At 43.2% G+C, this 25,642-nt stretch overlaps 1 protein-coding gene across 2 annotated transcripts in view; it reads left to right on the forward strand.

The window, feature by feature from the left end:
• TMEM178A (transmembrane protein 178A) overlaps positions 1–25,642 on the forward strand; it is a 48,779-nt gene that overhangs the window by 15,264 nt on the left and 7,873 nt on the right. For both annotated transcript variants that reach the window (XM_068564329.1, XM_068564330.1), the window contains exons 2-3: positions 19,299–19,412; positions 22,239–22,376. In XM_068564329.1, coding sequence (XP_068420430.1) covers positions 19,299–19,412; positions 22,239–22,376 — 252 coding nt within the window. The remainder of the gene's footprint in view (positions 1–19,298; positions 19,413–22,238; positions 22,377–25,642) is intronic.

A 25,642-nucleotide genomic window follows, 5' to 3' on the forward strand; every position in this document is an offset into this window, starting at 1 on the left:
CCCCATCATAAGCATTTTGGTCATTTGGAAGACTTTGAAGTTTATCTAAGAGGAAGGAAAAAAGAACCTGTTCAAAACAGGTTAACAACACTGCACTGAATGGTGATGGGGAAGATAGGGGAGAGGCAACCCCATGGAGAATGAGAGTCATCACATAACCGTCTTAACTTTGGTCTCTTGATTCTTAGAAAGTCTCTTCATTCTTTTGGCATTTTGTTTGTTTCCTTTTACAAACAGTAACACTAGGAAGAGTCTTACAAAGTCTGTGGGAGATTATGAACTAGGGAACTGAAATCACTCTGTAGAAGCCATATGACGAGGAGTGTGATATTCATGGAATTCATGAGAAAAAGCACTTTAAATTTACACAGCAGATTCCTTTCTCATAACCCAAAGCAGTTTTTACAAAGAGAAAAAGGAGACACGTTCTCTGACTAAGCATACGTGACTGAGGAGAATAACATTGGGACTGCTGTTAATTACTGCTTGTATACGGAGGGGAAGGTGGCCCCGTGGAGGGGGCGGGGGGTGGGGGATGAGCAACCCTGGGAACTGGGAGCTGTGGTCCTGGTCCTGGCTTTTCTGCCACCTGTGGGACCTTGGCAAGTCATTTAAACCTCTCTAGATCTCAGCTTCTCATTTTTAAAGTTGAACTTCATGATTTCAAAGAGTTTTCCAGATTATTACCTTTTATGATTTATTTAGAGCATCAGGAAGGAAAGTGTGAGTTTTCCAGAGAGCCAAAACCTACCTTTCTGTGCCTCAAAAACTTGTTTTTATCTGACTGGATGGATATATTATTCAATGCATTATGCACATCTCTGCTTTCTGAAACAGAGAGCACTAAATTTAACTTTTGCTGAGTGACTCAAGGTTGTTGCTATGAACTATGATGTAATAGCCAGGTCCCCTTGGGGAATATAGAGGTGTGGAGAACTGTGTGCCTCAGAACCAAATGACGCAGCACACCGTCCTTTACACAAAAATGATTGTGAGGTTCTGATTTGTGTGTGTGTGTGTGTGTGTGTGTGTGTGTGTGTGCTTGCTGCTTTTCTAAATGTCACTTCTTTCTGTTTCCGTTGTCTGTCTCGAGCTGTCCCTTTTTGTATTCCACTTTGCTGCTTCTAGTGGGCTAGGAACAGGGGGTCATAGATGAAGCAAGCTGGAATGAGGTCTGATGTTAGGGCAAATAGTCACCAGGTGAGGTTTCAGAAGCCACCCCTGAGAGTGAAGATTTGGGGACTTTCTCAGGTCACTGCCTGAGGCCTTTGGGGTGTTCTGTGTCGCAGTAAGCGGCCCTTGGATAAGTACAGTATCGAGGTGTCTGGCTGTTCCTATTTATGGAATGATGTAATGTTTGTGACCATCCTTCCTAGAGGAGAAAATAAGAATGAGAGCTGGGCGGGAATGACACAGCCCAAGGGACTAAAAGAGGGCTCAGAAGTAGAAGAGTGTCAACAAGAGGGCAGGTGTGCGGATCTGTGACAGTGTCCAGGTGATTGACAGGCAGGGCCAAGTCTCATTTGTAGGGCGTCCCACAAGGTCATCCTGTTCGCAGCCTTGGCTTGCAGCCATTCTCCACCATGACAGCCCATTACTGCCTTCTTTAGATGAAGCAGATACAGGGGGATTGGCAGTGGCAATGTTGAATTAGGACCCATGGATGCTGAACTTCTGGTTAATTGTTATTCTTTTGATCCTCGGGACCACTTGCGGGGTAGCTTAAGAAAATGTAAATTGGTTATTCATTTCTGTGTATTTACATGTACATGCCGCTTTATTAGCTTGTCAAAATACAGTGTCATCCTTTTCAGCATAAACTTGGACACTGACTAATTTGCACTTCTAATCTGCAAGCTTGGCAATTTGGGGCAGCCTCCTACCTCCTCCATCCTCCCTCCCCATGATCTCCCCTCTCCCACCCAGCGAAGCCAAGAATGTTATTTTAGGCTGTAGGAGCCATATTAAAAAAATACCACTGGGTTTCTCTTAGCTTTTCTGAAGTTTATAAATAAATAAACGAATGAATGAATGAATGAATGAATGAATGAATGAATGTCACATGGGCCAGTCTCCCGTGGGGCTCTCTTTGCTGTGTTTTCTGGGCACTCATGGGAGAAAAGCAGTCAGGCCTGGTCCTATCCTGGGACTACAGCTCCCCTGCCCAAGAGGGGGATAGGAGCTCATCCTGGGCAGGAGGAAGCCAGGAGGGTCCAATATATGTAGCTGTGGCTTCATCCAGGATTGTGTTTATGTAACTCCTGGGGATGTGGGGAAAAGCCAGAAGATGATCAGTAATTAGAGAAACAGGACTGTGCCACCCATTTTGGCATGGGAGTTAAGTGAGCCACCGTTGTGTCCCACTTATGCTAGAATTCTCCTCTCTTTTAACACCATTGGGAAGGATGAGGATGGGTACAGTGTGGAAGCAACATCTGCTTTCTTCCCTTCTAAGGCTGGCCCCTCCTGACTTCTAGAAAAATACTGTCATAATCGCTCTCAGGATTCTGGCATTACAGTCCTTGTAGCAGCGTAGCCTGAGGCCTTATTTATCCACGGCTTTGACTTCTTCTTTATTGATTTGGGCTGATAATCATGCAGTCTGTTGGGCTGGTTCTAATTATTTTGGCTATCTTAATTATTGGATTGTGCATGACCTGTTCTGTTAAAATAATTTCTCAGCAAAAAAAGAATTGAACCAGGTCAAGAGTACATGCATCTACCTAGTTCCTATCTGCTTCTGCCTCTACCCCTTTGTGCCATGTTAAATGAATCATTTTGCTTCCCTGTTTTTCATTTTTCTCTCTGTGAACACAGAGAGAATGATGTTTATCTTGTGGCTTAAGATGTAGGGTCACTAAATATCACACACTCTTGAAATGTAAATTGTTGCTATCAGTTTGATAGGACCATTCATGCTGCCTCCATGTGGTTTACATCTTTCTTTCTAATTATGAACTTTCATAAACACACGCTCATTATAGAAACTGCAGAAAACTGCAAAGAAGAAAACAAAAATCAACTGTAGCCCTCCAACTTAGTTGTATAATCCTGTTCAAAGTTTGATTTCTTTTCATCCAGTCTTTATGCAAATATATGTACAAAGACATGTTTCTATAATATGATATATACTGCTTTGTAGCCAGCATTGAACCACAAGAATTTTCCAATTTTAATCATTTTTAATATCTGCAAAGTATTTTAATATGTGGGTGCATCGCCTTCTAGCTAACTAATCTCTCCTACTCGACTCTCTCCTCGTACCCTTTTTTGTCTACCTGACGGAATCATCTCCCGGAAATAAAACTTGATCCTATCACTTCCCTGCTTAAATCCTTCTGCAGCTCCTGATGACGTGCTGGATGAGGCCTCGCTGTGTGGGGGAAGGAGCTTTTCCTGCCTGGTCTCTGCCAACCTCTCCTCTTAGCTCTTTGCTTCTCGTCACGCTCTATCTCACACAGCACCAAACACTCCTTACCTCTGCACCTTCCCTTTTGCTCTTCTACCATCTGGGATGTGCACTCCTGCCTCTAATGCCACCACCCCTGTGACCTGGCTGTCTCTGGCTCCGTTTTAAGGTTCCCTGCAGGAGGCCTTCTCTGCCTTTCCCTCGTCGTCGGGAACCTGTTTCTCTGGACAGTTCTGTAGTGACCTGCTGGGATCTCCATCACTCAACCCACTCTGGGCCCCCTCCAGTGCATTCTCCATGCTAGGGCAAGAGGGAAGTGTTTTCTGGCCGGTTTGTTTTAAAAAATCAATTCTGATCATCGATTCCAGTCATTTGCAATCTGGGGTGGCTTCCACCGAGTCTCACAGTGGAGGCCAAGTCTCGATCCACGTTCAGGCTCTCCGCGATCTAGCCCCCATCCTCTTCTCCAGCGCCATCTTCCCCGATACCTCCTCAGCCCAGTCTCGCAGGCCTTCCTCTTCAGAGCCCTCATACGTGCGCTTCCTTCGGTTCCACGAGGATAATCCTGCTGGTCCTTGGGGCCTCAGCCTTCTTGGACGGCCTCCCCCTTCCCCTCAGCACTCAGCCACCCTCTTCTGTGCTCTCCGAGCGCTGTGTGCTTCTCCCTTATGTCAGAGTTGTGATTTGGCATCTGTCTGTGCTGTCATTTCAATAATGCCACTGTCCTTCACTAGACTTTAAGCTCTCTGAGGGGGAGACTTGTGTTCGTTTTCATTTATTTACAGGTAGGATTGGCTTGGGGGAAAATCACAAGGTCCAGTAGCTGACGTTAGAAAAGCTATCAACAAATCAAGCTAGATGAGACCAGGTCCGTCCCAAGTCACCAAGCGGGGCAATGCCAGAGACATGGATTAGAGGTGATCGCCTATAGTTCTTGGAATAGCCTATGAAATCAACATTATCAGCCTCATTTTAACTCAGACTCAGAGATTTTCATGAAGGTAGCAGGGGGTAGGGCCATAATTTAATGTTAAGTCAACCTCGAGGAGAGGGGGCTGTGTAGAATGAAGAACATGCTGGTCCAGGCTGTCTATTGGGAGGTGACAGACCTCCTGGCGTGCGGTGGTGGAGCCCCAGGTTTCCGTTTGCGTGTCTCAGGATGCATTTGGGCAGCTGGCTGGCTCGTTGTATGGCCTTAAACCAGCCAGGCAGAGAAGCGGTGCGGCCAGAAGCAGGGAGCCCTGCAGGGGCTGATTTTACCTCCGCACATTGGTGCTCCTGGGAATTCGTGGTGTTCTCTGAGTCCTTTTGCATTTACCCGATAGAAGTGGGGGCAGCTGTCGGCCAGGGTACCAGGGTCCTCGGAGGGCACAGTGCTAAATCCCGAGGAAGAAGTCACCAGGTGCTCAGACCTGAGCAGACTCAGGTGCTTCTGAGCCCTGCAGGGCAACGGAGGTGGCCTTTCTGCTTCTAGTCCGGGGCTTTTAAAGTTACCCCCAGAGGAGGCTGGGGGCTGTGGATGCCCTGGAACACCGGTGATCTAGCCTCAGGCTTTGAAAACCAGACAAAGGCAAAACAGAAGTCTCCGTAAGAGAGAATAATCCATAAAGGATGCTGCGAGAGAGTTTTAAAACATTTCTTCCGTATTTTCTTAAATTAGGTTTTTCTTTTAATTACCTAGTTATCCTTCAGAAACTTGGAACAGTCCCACTCCTTATCAACATATTCCTTGTCAATTATGCACAGGCTCAGGCTTATGGTGCTGAGAGGGTGATGCTTAAGTACGAGGCAGCTGGAAGTTTTTCCCCTTGGATTGAGGGGAGTGATAGGAATGCTAATGGGCTATCGCTCCGGGTTGAGCTGGCAGCTGGAGGAGAGGCCTCCCTGAGCACGGGGCCCGGGGACCGCCTGGGGACCAGAGGAGAGGCTCGTTGCCTGGCTGCTGACCCAACCGGATGAATGGGGGCTGGGGGTTAACCTGCAATTTTTGTGATTCTGACTGACTCTGCCTGCTTCCTGGGTTCTTAGCACCGGATCCTCAAATAGCTGATTGAAGTGATGCTTAGCAAAACTGCCTATTGGCACTTTTTTTTTTTCCTGCCCAGTTGTCTATGCCATTCACGCTGCTTGATGTAAAATTAGGGTCGGAAACATTTCGTGGGCATGTTTGGATGAGATGTGGGCTGAGATGTGTGTGTGTGTGTGTGTGTGTGTGTGTGTGTGTGTGTGTGTGGGCACGCGCGGCCGCGTGTGCGTTATAAGGTGCAGTGAGCACTGAAGTAAATAAGGTACAGCTCTGGACTATATGCAAGTTATCTCGTCCTGTCCTCATCCTCAGACAAGGACTTGTGACGACTAGATGTGATAAGCACAGGTGGAAAACAGAAAGAGAATTAAAGCTCTCCTTCACGCTGTCACTGGAACTGGACCAGAGGTACACTTGTGTTTCATGCTCAAGCACCCGACGGTTATCTTGGCTGCTTGAACTATGTGGGTAGGTGGGTAGTTCTGGTAGGAGAAAGGATGGGGACTTCAGTCTGGAGTGTGCATCTGTGGGGTGGGCCCTCTCCGCCTTCCCTCCAACAGAGATTCCCTTCGGAGGTGGGTTCCACTTGGCCAAGGACGAGGTTTACCCCTCCAATCCTCGCTTTAGGTATTGAATCCCAACACCGCTCCCCCAGTTTGGGACCTATGTGGGTCCGGGGCCCTGGGGTGGAATCTCTGCGCCAATGGCCCTCCTTCCCGTCGCGTGATTCCCACACCTTCCTCTGTCTTCCCAGCCACTCCTGTGCCCCTTTTGTTTTTCCTCTGCCTCGGTTAAGGGTTTAGGCACCTGAAAACCTGCTCGGCAAGCAGGGAAAGAAGTCTTTGCCTGCAGCGCTTTGGACAGTGGTTTCCTCCAGTCTTTGTTTGTGCTTCCTTGTGGGTAGAGGGCAGTGTGAGAGCAAAGGGGATGGAAATACACAAATTAATATTACGAGAAAAGCAATGCCACGCGTCAATCCGTGCCTGCCTGCTCTGTCCTTGTTCACTTAAGAGGACTAATTAGTCATGATCAGATGTAGTCATAGTGACTCTCATCTGACAAAGTCTGTTAAGATATCTAAGAACTGGTTCTGGAAGCAGATGCAAATTCAGTGCCAGCTCTGTCACTTGTTAGCTGTGGGATTTCAGGCAGATTATTTAACCTATCTGAGCCTCCGTTTCCTCCTCTGTAAAATAGAACCTATCTCATGGGGGAAGTGTGGGTAAAGCTCTCGGCATAGAACCTGGCACATAGCAAGTCCTCGGTAAATTATCATCATCACTCTTTAGCTATGGACCTTAGTTAGTGCCTTATTTGTAAAAGGGACAGGATATCTGCCTTATGTAACTAACAAGGATGCGTAAGCAGGCACTTTCAATACAGCATCACAGCCTGTATAATAAATATGAGCATGATTATCCTTTTCCTATAACTACACTAAAGCAATTCTGGGGGGGTCTCAAAAGTGTGCTTATCTGGCTGCAGATTTATGTCCTGATTTAGAGATGCCTGGAGCTGTTGCAGGAGCCGGAACACATGCGAAATAGTGTAAAAGCTGCTAGAAACAACGGTCCTGTCCTGACTGTCATCTTCCTGCTGCTGCTGCAAATGGCTTTGAGATTTGGCTTCTTCTGCTGTAAGGTTCTTGCACTGGAAGGTGGTGAGTGCCATCCTCAGCTCTTGTTGGAGTGAATCCTTGATAATTCATCCAATCTGGAGATTTTATTGCTCCTTTGCTTCTAGTCTCTGGCACCCACCAGGCCACCTAACCATGAGAGGGCGAACTGAAGTATCGATAGTAAAAGGGAGTGAAGTTCAAACTTGTCAGTTTTGCTTAATCATTGCTTAGCCTTGATCATTACTTAGAAAAAGTTGAAAATATCGTTTAAAAAACAGTTTGTATTGTTTTTGGAAATTGATTTCAATCATCTGTCAAAGCCCAGGAGTACAATTCTATCAGTGATCCAGCAGTAGAATAGGCTTTCCCTTTAGATCTTGAAGGCTGGCTTTAAAGGGGCTCCTAGTTTCCATTTATCTTGATGTGTATCTGTGACACCTCCCAGCATAAATCCAGCAGCTCATCTGGTGAAGAGGATACAAGAACATTGTTCACGGCAGCAAATATGTTTAAATTTTTCCACAGTCTGAGCAAAGCTATTGCCCTTGTCTATATTTTCATAAATGAGCTCTACCAGACGTTGCTTTCCTCATCTCCAGGTACAGTAGCAATTAGTCAATTCAGCTCGATCCAGGACTTACCTTCATGAAGGAAACAAACTTTTGAAAGTGTAGCTCAATTTGAAGGATTCTATCAAGGCACCTGGAAGGGGCCAAGAGTGCATTGTTTTTAAGGATCATTTGCCCTGGGACACTGCCAACACACTCTAAAGTGGGCAGCCTTTCTCCAGTAAGCTGCTCTTTTCTGAGTACTTGGGAAATTGCTAAAGGCATCAGTATTTATAGGTCATCTGTGGCAGGTGGGAGATAGCTTTCTCCCTCTCTCTCTCTCTCTCTCTCCCTCTCTGTCCCTCCATCCTTCCCTCCCTCCCCCCTCCCCATTTCAGAGTTGTTGTTTAGTTGCACTTTGTTAGTTTTCAGTTTTTGTGGAACCATATTCTAGATTCTGAAAGTAGGTCCTCCGTCTAAAAGGCACTTGCTGAATAAATGTTTGTTGGACAGATGAGTAAGTGAAAGAAAGAATAAAGGGTGAGGTGATTGACTGTTGTTGGCAAAAGATAGTGACTGACACTTGGCCACTAAATTTTTCGCCAATGCTGAAGATGAGGACAAAATTACTGCTGTCCTTCAGGTCAGGACTCATGCTTCACAGGTCCTGCTTATGAAGGGGGATGGGAGGGGAAGGGGTGGATAGACACTGTCCTTTATTAAGCATCAACTATGGGCGTGGCAGTGTTAGGACACTCGATGTATGTTATCTCGTTTGATCCTCGTGACAATTCTGTGAGGTTTTATTACGTCTATGTTACAGATGAGGAAATGGAGGCTCAGAGTGGTCCAGTGTATTGTTCTAAATCACACAGCTGGTTCCAAAGCCAATATTCTAGTTTGCACTCTTGCATGCTGCTTCTTATACGCACATGTTAAATGCACAAAAAAACCCCACATTCCCAAGTTTCTCCCAATATTTAGAGTGTAAATGTTTAACCTTCCGATTAAAATATATATATATTCATTCATATTCACACGAATTGAAAAAGTCATGGGGCCGGGAGAGGGAAGACAGCTTAGGTTTGCTTCCCACACTGACTATTTGGATGTCTCCCTGAATCCAGGAGATTTTAACTTCAAGTGTGTATTAACAACAGCTTGAGACCCAGGTGCTATTAAGACAGCTTTTGTCCAGACTTTATTGATCTCTCTGAGGTCAGCATGTTGTGACCAGAGCACGAGTAACTAGAAGTGACTGTTGGCCTGTCCCTGTAACACGGTATCCCCTGTGGGAGGGAAGATACCACAGTGTGTGAGACTTCTGCATCCGCTGAGTCGATGGCTGTATTTGGTTTCACATGAGATGGGGCTCAGGGCACAAGGCGTGGGATGGGGTGTCAGTTATTGCTGTGTCTGCCTTCTCTCCAATGGCATGATCATGTCCCCCTTTCCCACACTGGCAACTCTGAGATGGAAAAAAGAGGCCAGGACCTGTCTCCACATTTCGATTCTCTGGTCTCCTGCTCGAGAGAGAAGGTGCAGGGGAGGATAAGAGAATGGGGAGGGAGAGAGAGGCAGAGAGTACCCAGCTGGGCTGCAATCCCCCATTAAGCCACATAGAATCACATCCTCTCTTCAGCCTCTAATCGTAAATCCCCAACCCACCAGATACATCACTGACTGTATGCCATGATGGTTCTGAGAAACTGAGAATCCCTGGCTTGAAAGTTGTTTTTTTTTTTTTTTAATTAATTTATTTATTTTGGGCTGTGTTGGGTCTTCGTTTCTGTGCGAGGGCTTTCTCTAGTTGTGGCGAGCGGGGGCCACTCTTCATCGCGGTGCGCGGGCCTCTCACTATCGCGGCCTCTCTTGTTGCGGAGCACAGGCTCCAGACGCGCAGGCTCAGTAGTTGTGGCTCACGGGCCTAGTTGCTCCGCGGCATGTGGGATCTTCCCAGACCAGGGCTCGAACCTGTGTCCCCTGCATTGGCAGGCAGATTCTCAACCACTGCGCCACCAGGGAAGCCCGAAAGTTTTAAATATTGTATTACTTTTTATTGTAGACACAGCAACATAACTAAATTAAAGGAAGTTTAAATTTTAATTCAGCAAACCAGTCATCATTCACTACCGTAACCCAGTGAGAATTTCCACCTCTGTACAGGATCAGGCCTGCTTGAACAGTTATTTCTGGTTTTCTCCACTGTTACTGTTTTTAAAAAAAACTGCCTGTGATGATGATCACTCTTTCTGCAATAGGTTGAATCCCTCAGACTTGGCATTGAACCTTCCCTCTTTGGCCCCTAGAGATCATGTGTTTACAGTTCAAGGAACTCACTTCAGTCTTGCCTTTAAGCAATAGTCCAGTTGTCTGGGTTTGTTCAGGTAAATAAAGTAGCAGCAGCAGAAGTAGTAACAGTAATAGTAGTAGTAGTGATAATAATAATAATAATGGAAGCTTACACTAATAGCATTATGTAAGTATTATATTATGTAAGTATTGTATATTTGATCCTCCTATGAGATAGATGGGCTATCACTGTCTGTATATTACAACTGAGGAAACTGATGCCCAGAGAGGTTAAAGAACTAGCCAAAGGCACACAGCTAGTGAGCGGTGAAACCAGAACGCAAATCCATGCTGTCTTGCTCCAAAGAGAGTATAGAGTGAACACAAATATAATTCTGTGCTTCTAAGAAGTTGATTCTCCATGAATAATAAGAAGTAATTATAGCAGAACATGCTGGTATGTTGTGGAGAAAGAATCTAAGCAAAGAATAACATTCACACCTTTCAGACACTTGCGGTATCAAACCCTCTTGCTTTTAGTGGCTTTTGCTTTAATTGGAGTCTTATTCACCTTCATCTGGAAATCTCCTCTCTCCAGTACAGAAGCCACCAGCCACGTGAGACTACTGAGAGCTTGAAATGAGACTCATCCAAGGGGAGATGTGCCGTAAGGGGAAAGCCAACACTGGGTTTCAAAGACTTGGTGTGAAAAAAAGCGTGTCAAATACCTCATTAATAATTTTCAAAATCTTGATTGCATGTTAAAATATATTAAAATTAATATCACCTGTTTATTTTTGTAGTGTGACTGTAAGAAAATTTAAAATTATATCTGTGACTTGCATTCTATTTCTACTAGACGTCAACACCCTAGATTTACTGATTTTATATCTTTCTCCTTTCAGTTCTGGAGACTTCATGATGGGTTTGCCCTTCAGGACTGGTTTTGGTCATTTCGGGCTTAAAAGTCAGCTTTAAGCTACTAAGCTTACTGTACTTAGTTTATTGATCTAAGTGAGGGCTGTTCATACTCATTCAAGGAGGTGATGAGGAAAACCTTTTCTTTTGTCTGTTTAGCCCCTGATTCCCTCGGAAATTAAATCTCCTGGACAAGGACCTGGTAGCCACCCTGCCCTGTGAGCCCACAGTTGATCTTTCCTTTTAAATTGGGATGTGCACAGGCAGAGCAAAGAGTTCTTCATTTTTCTGCCCATGGGCTAGTTATGGAATTCCAAGTTGCCTTTGAAATGTTTTAGGAAACAATGCAGACTGTTCACCGACACTTTCATCTGCTAGAGGACCTAAAGCATCAATCATACTGTAGTTGTCAGCAACCTCTTAAACGTCACGGATCCAGAAAGAAGTCACAGCCTCGACTATTGAGGAACTTGGGACATTCAGGGGGAGGCGGACTTGCTGACCTATTAGGAAATAACGAAGACTGAGTAACTAGAGCCAGATTGTGTGGCTCAGCCTTGAAAATCAAAATAAAGCCAGAGAACGGGGGGCGGGGGGAGCTGCATGGGCTGCATGCGTGGGGAAGACTTTTTGAATGAAGGCTGTAGGCCTGGAGGGCTTAGTAGGTTGCAGATCGTTCTAAGGTGAAGGCTGTAGGTATGGGAAGAAATGGGCGTGACACTGCCAGGGGACATGTCTGGGAGGGATGGGGGGAGCCCCTGGGGACCAGTCACATGTAAGTGTAAGTGAGCTGGGGGGCAGGGATAGATGATAGGGGCCCATAGCCTGGGCTTGATTCGGGGGAAGCTGATGGTATGTTCTCGATGGGGCAAAACAGAGCTGGATGATGAAAACCCCAGGCTTATTGCTCTCAGGGACCACCAGAAATTTTCCCATCTCCTGTTAGCCTAAGTGTGGAAGTTGGTACATTGGCACAGCGTTAAAGCTATTCAGTATACAATTATGTAGCACCTACCTTTTGCCAGGCACCTTATTTTTAAATAAACACATAATTCTAAAATAAATACAACGTTACATGATGGCAAGTAAAGCTGTGTCCCACTTATAGTTATCAATTTAAAGAAGCATATTAAGCTCATGATACTGTGAAAGGCAGGTGGATATAACAAAAATCTTAAAGGTTTTCATGTTCTGCATTACAGATGGGCAACTGAGGCTCCAGAGGCCCCAGGTCTTCACACAGCAGGTTTATCTAAGAGTGGCATGCAGGGTGGGATGGAAAATGGGGAGAGAGTGGCAAAGACGCCAATTAGCCAACTGTTTAGGAGTGAAGTGAAGACTCTTTAGGAGTCTTGAGAAGTGGTGAGAATGGAGAGGAAACATGAGAGCCACTGGTTAGACCGTTGTTCAGGCAGCTGTTTCATGTGTCTGTTTATCTCTCTGTGTACTTGGTTGATCTGCGATGCTCATTTAGGGTTCAGACTCCTAGTGCGTCTGATTGTTCTGTTGGTGAGCATGGGCAGATGCCGAGAGGTAACTCATAATCCAGTGCTGACATTTATTGAGCCTTAGAGTGGGCCACATCCTGTGCGATGTCTCTGTCTTTCCTCACAATAACTCCATAACGTATCTGCCGTTATTCCCCCTCTTTTACAGATGAGGGAACCAAGGCTCAGAGAGGTAAGGTAATTTACCAAAAGTCACACAGCTGGGAGTCAAATCCGAGTCTGACTGACCTCCAAGCCTTTAGCCACTGCATATACTGCCTCATCGTTGATTGACTCTAATGACTTTTGACAGCATCTTCTGCTGTCTCTCACTTTTCTCCCTCATTTAACCTAGAGTGTGAGTTTCTGTAACTTAGCTTAGAATTTGATTCCTTTCTCTAAGCATCAGAAACAACAGAAATTCACCAGCCCTTAAGCCCCATTTTTAACCCCTGTGCAGCATATTTTATATATCTTTATTCTATGGTTTATATCATCATTAAAGTGGCTCTACTTGGCCCTTTAAAAAGCTAATTAATCACTAAATATAGACCACAAGTTGTTCTTTTCAACCCCCTGCGTGTCTCTTTCCCCCCATTGTGAGATGCCATCTGGTGCTATGAGCTCATGCTTTTTGTGTTCCTTTTCAGAGAGCCAGATTCATTGCTCTCTAAACCCGGAAAGCCAGTTCATTTCAAAGTTCGCATGCGTGGCTTTGAAAACATTTGCATCTAATGCCTCCTTGTGGATTTTCACAGTATCACTCTTCAACACATGGCATGGCATTTCTGTCTTTACCACCGTCTATGTATATATGTATACTCGTCTTTTTACCAAAAGGACTTAATTTGTCTTCGGCAAATTAAGCAACTAGAGGTCTTTTCTGGTGTGAGTTTTGTCAAGTTTCACTTTGTCAGTTTTACATGTGTGCTGTAGGAAGCCAAAACTTAATAGTATACTTTACTCTTCGAATCTGTTTGACTTTCTGCTTTAACAGTGGAACAAGTGTTTAAGGAAATAAAAGAGCTAATGGCAGGAGTCTGACACTACTGCTGATCTGTCCTTTACTCCATCTTTCTCTTCCAATTCTGCCTGAAGTCTCTAATCATCTTCCAAGGGAGTAGAGCACCAGGGCTGTAGAGCATTTTCTTGCAAACGCAAGGGAGAAGCTCTGGGTTCCCTACCACACTCCCAGGCTTTGGGACCTTTGGGTTACTGCTTGTTACTCTCCATTCCAGACCTTGTCACTCTTCCCACTTCCTTTTTCTTCTCATTTCAAGTTCTTGGCAGTTTAAATTTAACGTGGGAGGCTACTGGGGAAGGAAAGGTAATTTGGTGATGTGTGCACTGCTTACCTCATTCCTGGCACACGTGTGGCGCTCTCCTGGGGGAGCAGGAGAGCACTGGGCTGGCCGGCCGCCCGCCTCCTTTCTGCTACTCTCTCTGTCCGCTGGGATCACGCCTGTTCCCAGCAAGGGGTGGAGGAGGAGATGGGCTCTGAGAGTGTTAGCAATGATGTCAAGGGACCACATATTTCCCTAGCACAGGAGTGGGTGGAAGGCCAGCCCCGCTGAGTCCGAGAGGAGAATTTCTCCCCAATCCAAACCCTGTCTCTAGAATTAAGTAGCTTCCGTGAGATGCAGGAAGGATGAAGCCACTAAGTCAGCCACGAGCCAATCCAGTCTCCAAATAATGTGTGTTGAAAGGTATGGGTAATATACAAACAGAAGGCTCAGTTAGGTATCAGCTTTGTTTCCAAAAGAGCATATGTTTGTACTAAACTGAAAAAATTTGTTTTTCACTTCAAACTGACAGTTCATTTACTAACTGCGGTTCTCAAACTTATGGTTACCAGAGGGGAAGGGTGGGGGGAGAGGGATAGATTGGGAGTTTGGGACTGACATGTACACCCTGCTATGTTTAAAATAAAATGCCTTTCCATGAAATAAAAAAAAGCTGCAGTTCTCACTACCCACAGAATTAAGATGCATTTCTAAAAGCGTAAGGATTTCTAACTTTCCTGAGTGAGCATTATACAAAGTTTGGGTAACACCATATATGTTAAAAGCTTGGTTACTGCTTTGCACTGTGGCCTTGGGCTAGTTAACCTCTCTGAGCTTCAGATTTTTCTACCTGCCTAATGGCGCTAATAATACCTATTTCATATCTAGCTCATAGGGGATTTTGGTGAGTATCAAATGGATTTTGTCAAATGATTTTTTTTTTTTTATGGCATCTATGAGGTGATTTCTGTGCTTTATTCTATCGATCAGGTATATTACATTAATTCATCTTCATATGTTGAACCAACCTTACATTCCTGGCATAAATCCCATTTGGTCGTGATATACAGTCCTTTTTATATGTTGCTGAATTCATTTTGCTAGTACTTTGTTGAGGACTTCTGACTACATATTCATAAGAAATATTTTGTAATGTTCTTTTCTTGTGTTACCTTTGTTTTTTGTATCAGGGCAATACTGGCCTCATACAGTGATTTGGGAATTGTTCCCTCCTCTTATGTTTTTGTTTTTGTTTTTTTTGAAGAGTTTATGAAACATTGTTAATTTGTCTTTAAACATTTGGTAAAATTCACCAGTGAAGCTCCCTGGTCCTGGACTTTTCTTTGTGGGAATTTTTTTACTAAGTTAATTACTAACTCATTCTCTTTACTTGATATAGATCTGTTTAAATGTTCTATTTCTTCTTGAGTCAGTCTTGGTAATTTGTGTCTTTCTAGGAAGTTCTCATTTAATCTGTATTATCTAATTTGTTGGCATATAATTTTTTCACAGTATTCTCTTATACTGCTTTTTATTTCTGTAAGATGGTTAGTAATGTCTTCTGTTTCATTCCTGATTGTAAGACGGTTAGTAATGTCTTCTGTTTCATTCCTGATTTTAATAACTTGAGTCTTCTCTCTGTATCTTAAATGGTCTAGATAAAGATTTGTCAATTTTACTAATGTTTTCAAAGAACCAAGTTTTTTTTTTTTAATTTTCCTTATTTTTCTAGTCCCTACTTCATTTATTTCCACTCTAATTATGTAATCTCTCTCCTTCTGCTTTGGGTTTAGTTTGTTCTTCTCTTTTTAATTTCTTCAGGTGGAAAGTTAGGCTATTGATTTGAGACTTTCTCTTTTAATGTAGGCATTTGCAGGTATAAATTTCCTGGTAAGCACTGCTTTAGCTGCATCCTATAAATTTTCATATATTGTGATTTTGTTTTCATTAATCTCGAAGTGTTTTTAAATTTCCTTTGTGATTTCTTTTTGACGCATTGGTTGTTTAGAAGTGTGTTACTTAATTTCCACAAATTTCTGAATTTCCAAAATTTCCTTCTGTTATTGATTTCTAATTTCATTGTATTGTGGTCAGAGAACATACTTTGTATGACTTTCTTTTAAATTTATTGAGATTTGTTTTATTGCCTAAAATGTGGGGTATGCTGGGGAGTGTCCTATTTGCACTTGAAAATTATGTATATTCTGCTGTTTGGTGGCGTGGTCTATAGATGTCTGTTTTGTCTAGTTGGTTTATAGTGTTGTTCAAATCTTCTGTTTCCTTGTTGACCTTCTATCTAGTTGTTCCACCATTATTGAAAGTGGAGTACTGAAGTCTCCAACTATTATTGTTGAATTGTCTATTTCTTCCTTTAATTCTGTCAGTTTTTTCAAGTATTTTGGGGCTTTGTTGGTAAGTGGATAAAATATGTTTATAGTTGTTATATCTTCTTAGTGGATTGACCTTTTTATCACTATAAAATGTCTTTCTTTGTCTCTAATAACAGTTTTGGTCTTAAAGTCTATTTTGTCTGATGTTAGTATAGCTATTCCGTCTCTCTTTTGCTGACTGTTTTCATGGTATATCTTTTTCCATCCTTTTGCTTCCAACCTACTCGTGTCTTTGAATCTAAAGTGTGTCTCTAGTGGACATCACATAGTTGGATCATGTTGTTTTGTCTATAATGCCAATCTCTGCTTTTGGTTGGAGTGTTTGGTCTATTTATATTTTAGTCCATTTATGTTTACCTGTGTTGTAACATTACAAATGTTCTTTGTTTCTTCATGTGGATTCAGTTACTGTCCTTTCATTCAGCCTGAAGGACTCCCTTTAGTATTTCTTGTAGGGTAGGTCTGCTAGTGACACATTCTCTCAGTTTTTGTTTAACTGGAAATGTCTTCATTTTCCCTTCATTTCTGAAGGATAGCTTTGCTGCATATAGAATTCTTGGTTGATAATCTTTCTTTCAGTGCTTTGAATATGTCATTCCACTCCCTTTGACCTCCATGTTTTCTGATGAGAAATCAGTGTCTAATCTTCTGAGGAGCTCTTATACATGATACATTACTTTTTTTCTTGCCATTTTCAAGAGTCTCTATCTTTGGCTTTCAACAGTCTGGGTATGGATCCCTTTGAGTTTATCCTATTTGTACTTCATCAAACTTCTTAGATGTGTAGATTCATGTTTTTCATCAAATTTAGGAAGTTTTTGACAACTGTTTCTTCAAATATTCTTTTTGCTCCCTTTTCCCTCTCCTCCTTTTTGGGACTCCCGTTATACTCCTCAGACTGGATAATCTCAATTGATCTATCTTCAAGTTTGCTGATTCTTTTTTCTGCCTGCTCAAAATTTTGTTGAGCCCCTCTAGTAAATTTTTAAATTTCCATGATTATACTTTTCAACTTCAGAATTTCTATTTGGTTTTTTTTCTCTCTCTTTTCATACTTTCCATCACTTTACTGATATTCTCTATTTGGTGAGACATCATTCTCACACTTGTCTTTAGTTCCTTGGACATGGTTTCCTTTAGTTCTTTGAACATATTTAAAACAGTTGATATAAAGTCTTGGGTAGGGACTTCCCTGGTGGTCCGTAGTTGAGGCTCCGTGCTTCCACTGCAGGGGGTGCAGGTTCGATCCCTGGTTGGGGAACTAAGATTCCACATGCTGCGCGGAAAGTGTTGGTTAGGTAGATCCAATGTCTGGGCTTCTTCAGTGACAGTTTCTATGGACTGACATTTTTCTTCTATGTAGGAGCCTTTTTCTGTGTATGTTTTATACTTTTTAATTGAAACTGGACATTTAAAATAATATAGCAACTCTGGAAATTAGATTCTCCCTCCTCCTCAGGGTTTGTTATTGTTTTTGTGTTGTTGTTTGTTCCTTTAGTGACTCTACTGAACTAATTCTGTAAAGTCTGTATCCTTTGTCATATGTGGGCCCTGAAGTCTCTGCTTGGCTAGCTTAGTGGGAAGCTAATGATTGGACAGAAGTGTTCTTAACTGCCTGGAACCAATAAGTCCCCCAGTCTTTGCCAATGGGCTCTGTGTGTGTGTTGGGGCATGTGTTCAACTCTACTTTAGCCTTCACTTCCTGCTTACACAGAGCCTCAAGGTTAGCCTGAGGATGAGTATCAAGTGGAATGACAGTTTTGAAAAACACAAATGAGAGCTATTAATGCAGCCTGTTATCTTTTATTATTCTCAGACCAGATCATTTGCTCTTTGTAAGCACAGGCATTTTCTGACTTATAAACACATAACTTATATGTAAACACCAAACTTATATGCCTTAGACCTCACAACCACTGCCAGGGGCCTATGTTGAAAAAACAAAGAGAAAAATAAAAAGAGCTGTGAGCTTTTAGAGAATCTGTGGTTTCATAAGGAAAAAAAAAAAAAAGCTTCCAAAAAAGCAGAGATAGTCTTGGGTAGTGTTTCTCAGCTGCCTGCATCAGCATTACTTGGGATGTTTTGTTAAAAGTCAGGTTCCTGGCTCCATCCCAAATCTTTTGAGTCAGAATATCTTGGGTTGGGTCCAGGAGTCTACATTTTAAACTAGCTCCCCAGGTGATTCTTATGCATACTGATGATTGAGAAACAAGGGAGATGATCCTGTAGGTGCCTTCACATCAGGGACTAAGCGGCTCATGATGTAAACCGTGCTCAAATACTAATCTCCCCTTTCAGTGCCTGATTTCTTGAAAATTTCACTTTATTAGTTACATTTACTCAAATTCCACCAATTAGAGATTTATTTGCATCTATGAGAATATTTTTTAACAGCTTCTGGAGTTAAAGGATTAACATTTACTCACAGCTCTTTTAAAATTAATCTAATCAGATTGCATTTATCCAAACAGCTGGCCAAGGTGATTTACAAGGAAAGAAGGAAGTTTTGTTTTGTTTTAATTTGACAGGAAGATAGATACTTTCATGGGATTCAGAAGACTTGAGGGGAAAAATAGGCCTGTGTTAATTTATGCAATAAAAGCATGGATTGAGAGGGAAGGTAGGAGAAGATACTAGATAAAGCAGTGGGTACTTGCCCATTTCAAAATATTGTGCATACAACCAGAAAAGGGAGGAAAAAAATTTCTTTCTCCTTTCTACTTTTAAAATTACCCGTTCTCTTAGAACCTAGAATTCAGATCAGTAAAATGTGTATTAAGGAATTATATCAGCTGCTGTAGGGCTACTTAGGCTCTTGTGGGCTGTCTGGAGACCTAATCACTATTTAAACCACCACGTAGAAGGCTCTTTATTGAAAAATGTCTTCTGGTTTCCAAATAACACACTTCCTGATATACTTTTTGATTCAGCCCATTTGAGAGTTTGAGGTTGGATCAAATTTGGATGCGTGTAATTTATCTGTGTTAAAATTCCAAGCTGATTTCTCCCAATCATCTGTATACTTTTAGGCCATTTCTCCTTGAGGAGTTTTGTGTTTAGTTAATATAAATTCAACATTGAAAAAACAATTAGGGGTGTTTAGATTCTTATCAAATTTAATACATTCAAAAATGAAACATGATTTAAAAAATTATTTCATGTTTTGGGTCTTTACTACTCTGACTTGTCTCTATTAATGAGACTAATCAAGAGATTCCTATCCCCTGCCCCTTCAACCCAGTTTAGGATGCATTATCCTGCCTTCAGTTTCCAGAATTCTATTACAAATGCACAGACTAGTAAATCACATTTCTTATTTCCTTCAAGGTATTGCACAGCGATGTACAGCTATCAAGTACCACTTTTCTCAGCCGATACGCTTACGAAACATTCCTTTCAATTTGACCAAGACAATTCAGCAAGATGAATGGCACCTGCTTCGTGAGTATTTCTGGGAAAGGGTCAGAGAGGGTCAGAGAGGAAATGGTGTCTTTCTGAACAAAAAGCGTTCCCACCAGCCCTTTCAGATTTGGACTGAAAGATGCTGTGCTGATCCTACGTGGGCCTCTGGGCCCCATCCGACTTGGTCAGAGACTCAGAGAGTCATTTCACTGTGCCATGGTCACAACTTGTTTGCAGATCAGATGTGTCAGAGTCAGGCGTGGGGCTTTGTGAGACAGTGCAGTGAGCGTGTCTGTCCTGGTGGCATCGATATACAAGCCACCTCCTGAGTGCATTCTTTACCAAGCCATGCGGTACAAGGCCCTGATCTGGTGCTTGTCTTAGTCAACCAAGGAGACTATACCTTAGGTGTGTTATTTTAGTTTTCTTTATCCAATATTCATTTTAGTTACTGTGTCTATTTCAGACCTTGGTATTTCTGCTAAAATATCTTTATGAGTGTATGTTGTAATTTTCTCAGAAGGTGTCTGTTATCTCCACATCCCGATGGCAGAACTGTCTTTTTTTACTGTCAGGAAAATGTGAAACTGTAGAAAGGATTCTGCAGTGTGATACCAAAGAGGACTGATATTTACCTGAAAACTGTCGCTTCATGTTGCCTAGGGATAGATAATTCAGGAAAGCAAAAAACTAGGCCTAATCCTTTTTAGTGTTTACCCTAATCAGAGGTTGACATTGTCATTTCCAATGCAATCAACTCAAGGACTTCAGTGATCTTGTTTGGTGACCAAAGTCACTACAGGAAGCCAAGTAGAGTTTCATTTTTTTAAAGTCAAGTCTCTCTACAGATCAAACGGCTCTATTTTGAATCTCAAACACGTAAATGGAAGCTCTTAAGATATTGCCCACAGCAGTGGTATAATATTATAAATATTATGATTGGCAAATTTAGGACTTGGAAAGTCATTGGCTAAAATGTGGTTTATTTCTGAATAGTATGACTTCCTGAAAATTATTTCTTGCTGGCTGATCTTAATGGTCATTTCTCAGCAGATCTTAGTTAGAGCCTTATCTAAGTGTTCTTACATCTTAATTCTTTATGAGCATGTTTGGAGTTCTTTGCCTTAATCATCTATGCAGAAAGCCACATAGTCACTGGTTTTAGGCAAGAAAAGATCATCACAGGGTCCTGAAAAAGAACCTTTTCTCTTTACTCTAAGAGTTGGTACCCTGTTACTGCCCAGCAAGACAGTACTGAGCATCCTCCTCTTAATCCTCTCTGAGGTTCTCATGGAAAGATGCTTTCAGCGGTCTCAGGCATGGCTTTTCCCAAGAAAGTCACACTGGGTGATCTGTACCATGTTTACCAGATAAGCTTAGCATATCCGGTACTAAGGCAAATCCCATGTGGATTATATCTGAACCTTGTGCCTTTTAATGGCCATAGAAAGTAAAACTTGAACCACAGGGAGTTCAGGAGGTTGTGAGAGAATGGTGACTGAGCTATGATTACATTGGATGTCTCAAAACGACTTACACCTTAATATTAAACAGCCCCTTTAAACGACCAGTGCCCGTGACCCCCTAGCTCTGTGGTGGTCTACGCTGCCCCTTCTAGGCTGCAATGCCCTGCTTCCGTTTAGAAGCTCTGAGCTAGAAATGAGAAATCCCTTTAAAAGAAAGGGATGGACCACGTGTGACAAGGGCAAGACTGAAAGCTGCCGTGACCCACTCTGTGTACATCATCCTGAGTTGCCAGAGGCCACAGGAACACACAGTGTCGTGGCGGCTGCCTGGGCACCTTCGCAGAGCAGCCCACACTCACACAGCGGGGTGTGCCTTTCGCCTTGGCTCCATGTGTGCACAGGTGTGCACATTCCACCTTGCCTAGACCTGTTGACTGGCTTCAGCGGCAGACTTATGTTTGGGATCTGTTGCTCTAAGAAGGAGCAGAGAAGTTTAGCTCACGATTTTTAAAATCAGCTTCATTCAAAAAAAAAAAAGAAGGAGGGAAATAGAAAGAAAAAGCAAACTAGCAGGAGGGTGGGCAACTGGAGTGGAAGTGTACCCATACATCCAGCCAGACCATCTCCTGGTTTGGCCTAGAAGGTGGGCCAGGGCCTGGGCTCCTGGCCCAGTGATCACAGTCGTGTTTTTGTGATAGACCAAACTTCTTGTGTGTACAGTGGGGCCTGGCCCACGGGAACAGCCTTTTCTTAACCTGGGTACTTGGGAGCTTGGGTTGTAGGGCCTATGTTTAAGGGAAGAGGGCCTTAATGAGTAGATGTCTTCTATGTGCATCTTGGGCCCTATTTCAGTTACAATTGCCTTCACTTTCTCAAATCCTTTTTGAAAATAGGCAGGAGGAAATATAACTTAAAAATAAAGTAATTGGCATCTTTGGTGCGCAGGTAAAACCATATTTCACTATAGCTCAGTTTTTAGGCTCTTTCCCCGAAGTCAGATTAATTACAGCCACTACAGTTGTGGTGACCCATGATTCTATTGCTCTTTGGAGGATAATAAAGGTCTTTTGCAAACCTTCCTCACTCTCAGTTTACTAAGTAACTTGTTACCTATTACCCTTGTTTACCCTGGTGTCCGCTGGTCTATTTTCTACTTGATACGGACTTCTCCATGGACTCAGGGAGGGTAGATGCTGACCCCTCAACTTGTTACACCCCATCTGTCCTCTGATGAAATACCTAGGAAGTTTATTTCCTAAATCACCGTGGCCCTGAAGACCCTACACCTGTCCATGTAACGTATTAGTTTTCACAATGTATACAAAGCTCTTTATTCTCGAATTTTCAATAACTCTCCTTCTTCTGCTTATTATTTTGAATGTTTGTGTTTTGAGATTAGATTTAAGAAGAATCACTGCTGGCTTCCTGGGCATGGCTGTGGCCGTCCTGCTCTGTGGCTGCATTGTGGCCATGGTCAGCTTCTTCTGGGAGGAAAGCCTGACCCAGCATGTGGCCGGACTCCTTTTCCTCATGACAGGTACGCAGAACACCTCTGACACCTCTCCCAGCAAAAGCAAAGGCCGCTCTGCAGGCAGCTAGCTTCACTTTGTTATCTCTCCATTAATTTTGTTTTCACTTGTGAGAAAAGCAACCAAAAGGTCATTTGGCTTTGGTGGGCAATACAGAATTTAAAGAAAACAACAGTGTTAAAAACGCAGCCCTGATTTCCCCACTGTGGCCCGTTATAAGGTTAGATGGAAATGTCTTGGGTTTAATCTCCATATGAGGCAGGTCTGATTTTTCTGTCCCATTCTTTCCTATTGTGCCCCTAACCCTGGCGTGGACTCTTGGCAAACATGGGCCATTGCTTCTCAGGAGCCCTCCAGGAGAGGGTGATAGCTCAGCACAGCCCATGCCTCTAGGCTGAAGGTCAACTCAAAGTCTATTTCTTAGTGATGGAGTCATTGGTGTCACTTTTACACACAAAACATTCATTCATTTCACTCCACAGATATTTTGTGAGGACTTACTATGGACCAGGCACTTCTCTACATACTAAAGACACATAATGATGAAGGCAGACAAAATCCTTCTCCCTTTCTGTTGTGGGGAGACACAAATAATAATTTGTGATAGCGATAAAAGCTGTGAGGAAGATAAACGAGGTGGCGTAGGGGACCCTCTTCCACATAGGGAGGGTGCTGCGGGCAGAGGAAGGAACGGTGCCAAGGCCTAAGGCAGGGATGGCTTGACGTATGTGTTTTGAGCCACAGAGAGACCAGTGTGGCCAGAGAGCAGGGAAGGAAAGGACAGCATCCCATGAGGTGGAGAAGCAGGCAGTGGCTTGGATTTTAATCTAAGGGTGGTGGAAGCCACCAGAAGGTTTTACGCCGAGGCGTGACTTGCTGTTAAATCAGGAGATTGGAAGGGGGTGTGTGGAGACACGACTATGGTCTTTTCGATTGTCGGGTGAAGAACATTTTTGTCTAAGAAGGAGTCAGCAGCTGAGTTGATGGCTGAAATTGACTGAAGGTGGCTGCGGGGAGGAAATCTTTCCTCCTGCTTCTTCCCAGAAACTCGTGTCTGTGATTAGTGAATGCCAAGTTAACAGTTTCACAAAGTACGCAGAGCATCAGGGGTAACAGTACTCTAGATGTGCAGCCGTTTTGAATAAGCTTATTTCTGCTTCTCTGGAGTTCTGTTACTCAAGCGACCACGACTGGGGTTTCTGGCACTGCTCGCTGTCACGGTCACTCACTCAAGCCCGTGTTCCCTGGAGGCTGTGGCACCCCTCGGTGACTGGCACCATTTTCTCTGTCTTTCAGGGCTGACAGGTAGGTGGTGCTTTGCCTTCTGATTGGTCCACCAGTCAGCTTCTGTAACCCAATTCACAGACAGAGGTCCTTCCTTCCTTCTAAGTCCTGTCGGCCCCTTTCCGACCCCATGAGATGGCGCTGTAACCGGCAGTGACCTGGAATAACAGGTGATCATTGTAAGCATCCCGACAGAACATTCAGAAGTCACCTGGCCCTTGAATAATTCTTAGCAGAAAACCAACTTAAGTTTTCCAGACTTGGGTGAATACACAGAGGCTGCAGGACTGTAGCCCAGGCAGGCTAAAATTCTAGTTCCTGAGGTTTTGGAGGAGGATTTGAACCTTCAAGACCAGCCATTGGGAGGGTTCCTGCCTCAAGGATTCATTAAAATCCAAAGTGTAGGGACTTCCCTGGTGGTCCAGCAGTTAAGACTCCACGCTCCCAATGCAGGGGGTCCAGGTTCGATCTCTGGTCAGGGAACTAGATCCCGCATGCCACAACTAAGAGCCTGCACGCAGCAGCGAAGACCCGACACAGCCAAATAAATAAATGAATAAATATTAAAAAAAAAAATTCCAGGGTGTAGAATGAACAGGTGAGGGTGTCAAAGAATCAGAGAGGCCTGTGCTGCCCAGGGGATTTCTTTAAGCTTAATGGTCATGAAATATCTCCCCCCATTTTCTTCCCTTCCTTTATTAGTTGGGCCCCCATTTTTCTAACTCTTGTCCTCATATACATCAAAGAAGTATTCACGACCCCCCAGCCCTGGAAAGGCCCCACGTAGCATCCTCAGGAAAATGAAAGGAGCTGAGGGCCAGACAAAAGCCTCAGTAGTAGTAGTTTTTAAAGGACCCTTGTAATGTGGGTAATGCATGAATAATTTAGGACGCTCTTAGATATCAAACAATTGTTGGCATGAAAATAAATCACAGGACCATAAAAGTCAGGCTCAGTGAGCGTTTCTTGGGAGGCAGAGGGGCTGGTTTGGTTTTAAATGAAAGGAGGGTGGGAGTTCAGTCTTGCGTTGGCTCAGAGGAGAGCTAGGAGCTGAGTTTCCTAAGCCAGCCCCACCTTCCTTCCCCTGCTCAGCCCTCATTCCTGAGCCATCTGTGTAACTCTGGGCCAGACTGGCTCAGGGCTCAGCAGGATTTATCATCAAAAGCCCCTGTGCAACTGTTAAAAACAAAACAAGCAGAACAATAGCCACAGTAGCAAAAACCCATTGCAACCCCAAAACACCCTAAACTTATAAACTTGAAGTTTGATGACCAGTCCGGAAGGGCGGACAGACCTACCACATAACACTGGCTTTTTTTTTTTTTTTTTTTTTTTTGCTTTTGATTGCCCAAACAACATGTTTTTTTTGGAATAAAGGGAAAACCCACTTATAGGTCTCGCCATCTGAAAAATTAGTTGTTAAAATATTTTCCTTATCCTGGACCAAATCTTGCCCAAGTCTTTGTCTCACTAAAAACAACAACAAAAGGGAGAGAAGTGGCTGTGGTTCTAAAAGGGTAGCTCAGGGCATCCTTGTGATGGAAATGGCCTGTGTCTGGACTGTGATGGTGACCACATAATCTGCACACGTGGTGACATTCCGTGGAACGAAGTGCACACACACACAAGTGAGTGAGTGCATGTAAAAATGGTGAAATCGGAATAAGGTGGATGGATTGTATCATCGTAAGTTTCCTGGTTGTGCTATTATACTAGAGTTGTGCAAGACATTACTATTCGGGGAAATTGGGTGAAGGGTATACAGGATCTCACTGTGTTATCTCTTTCAACTGCATGTGAATCTACAATTATTTCAAAATAAAAATTTAAAAGAAAAAAACAACAACAAAAAAAAAAAAGGAAAGAAAAAATGTTTGCCACCATCATCACATGGAAAGTATTGAATATTTCGTTTTCTGGGCTTCCGTTTAACATCCTACCGTAAGCATTCCCGGTGGCCTTATATTGTTCTGTGTTCGGTTTTTAATAG

Source organism: Eschrichtius robustus, chromosome 15, assembly GCF_028021215.1.
Source record: "Eschrichtius robustus isolate mEscRob2 chromosome 15, mEscRob2.pri, whole genome shotgun sequence".
NCBI classification, from domain to species: Eukaryota; Metazoa; Chordata; class Mammalia; order Artiodactyla; family Eschrichtiidae; genus Eschrichtius; species Eschrichtius robustus.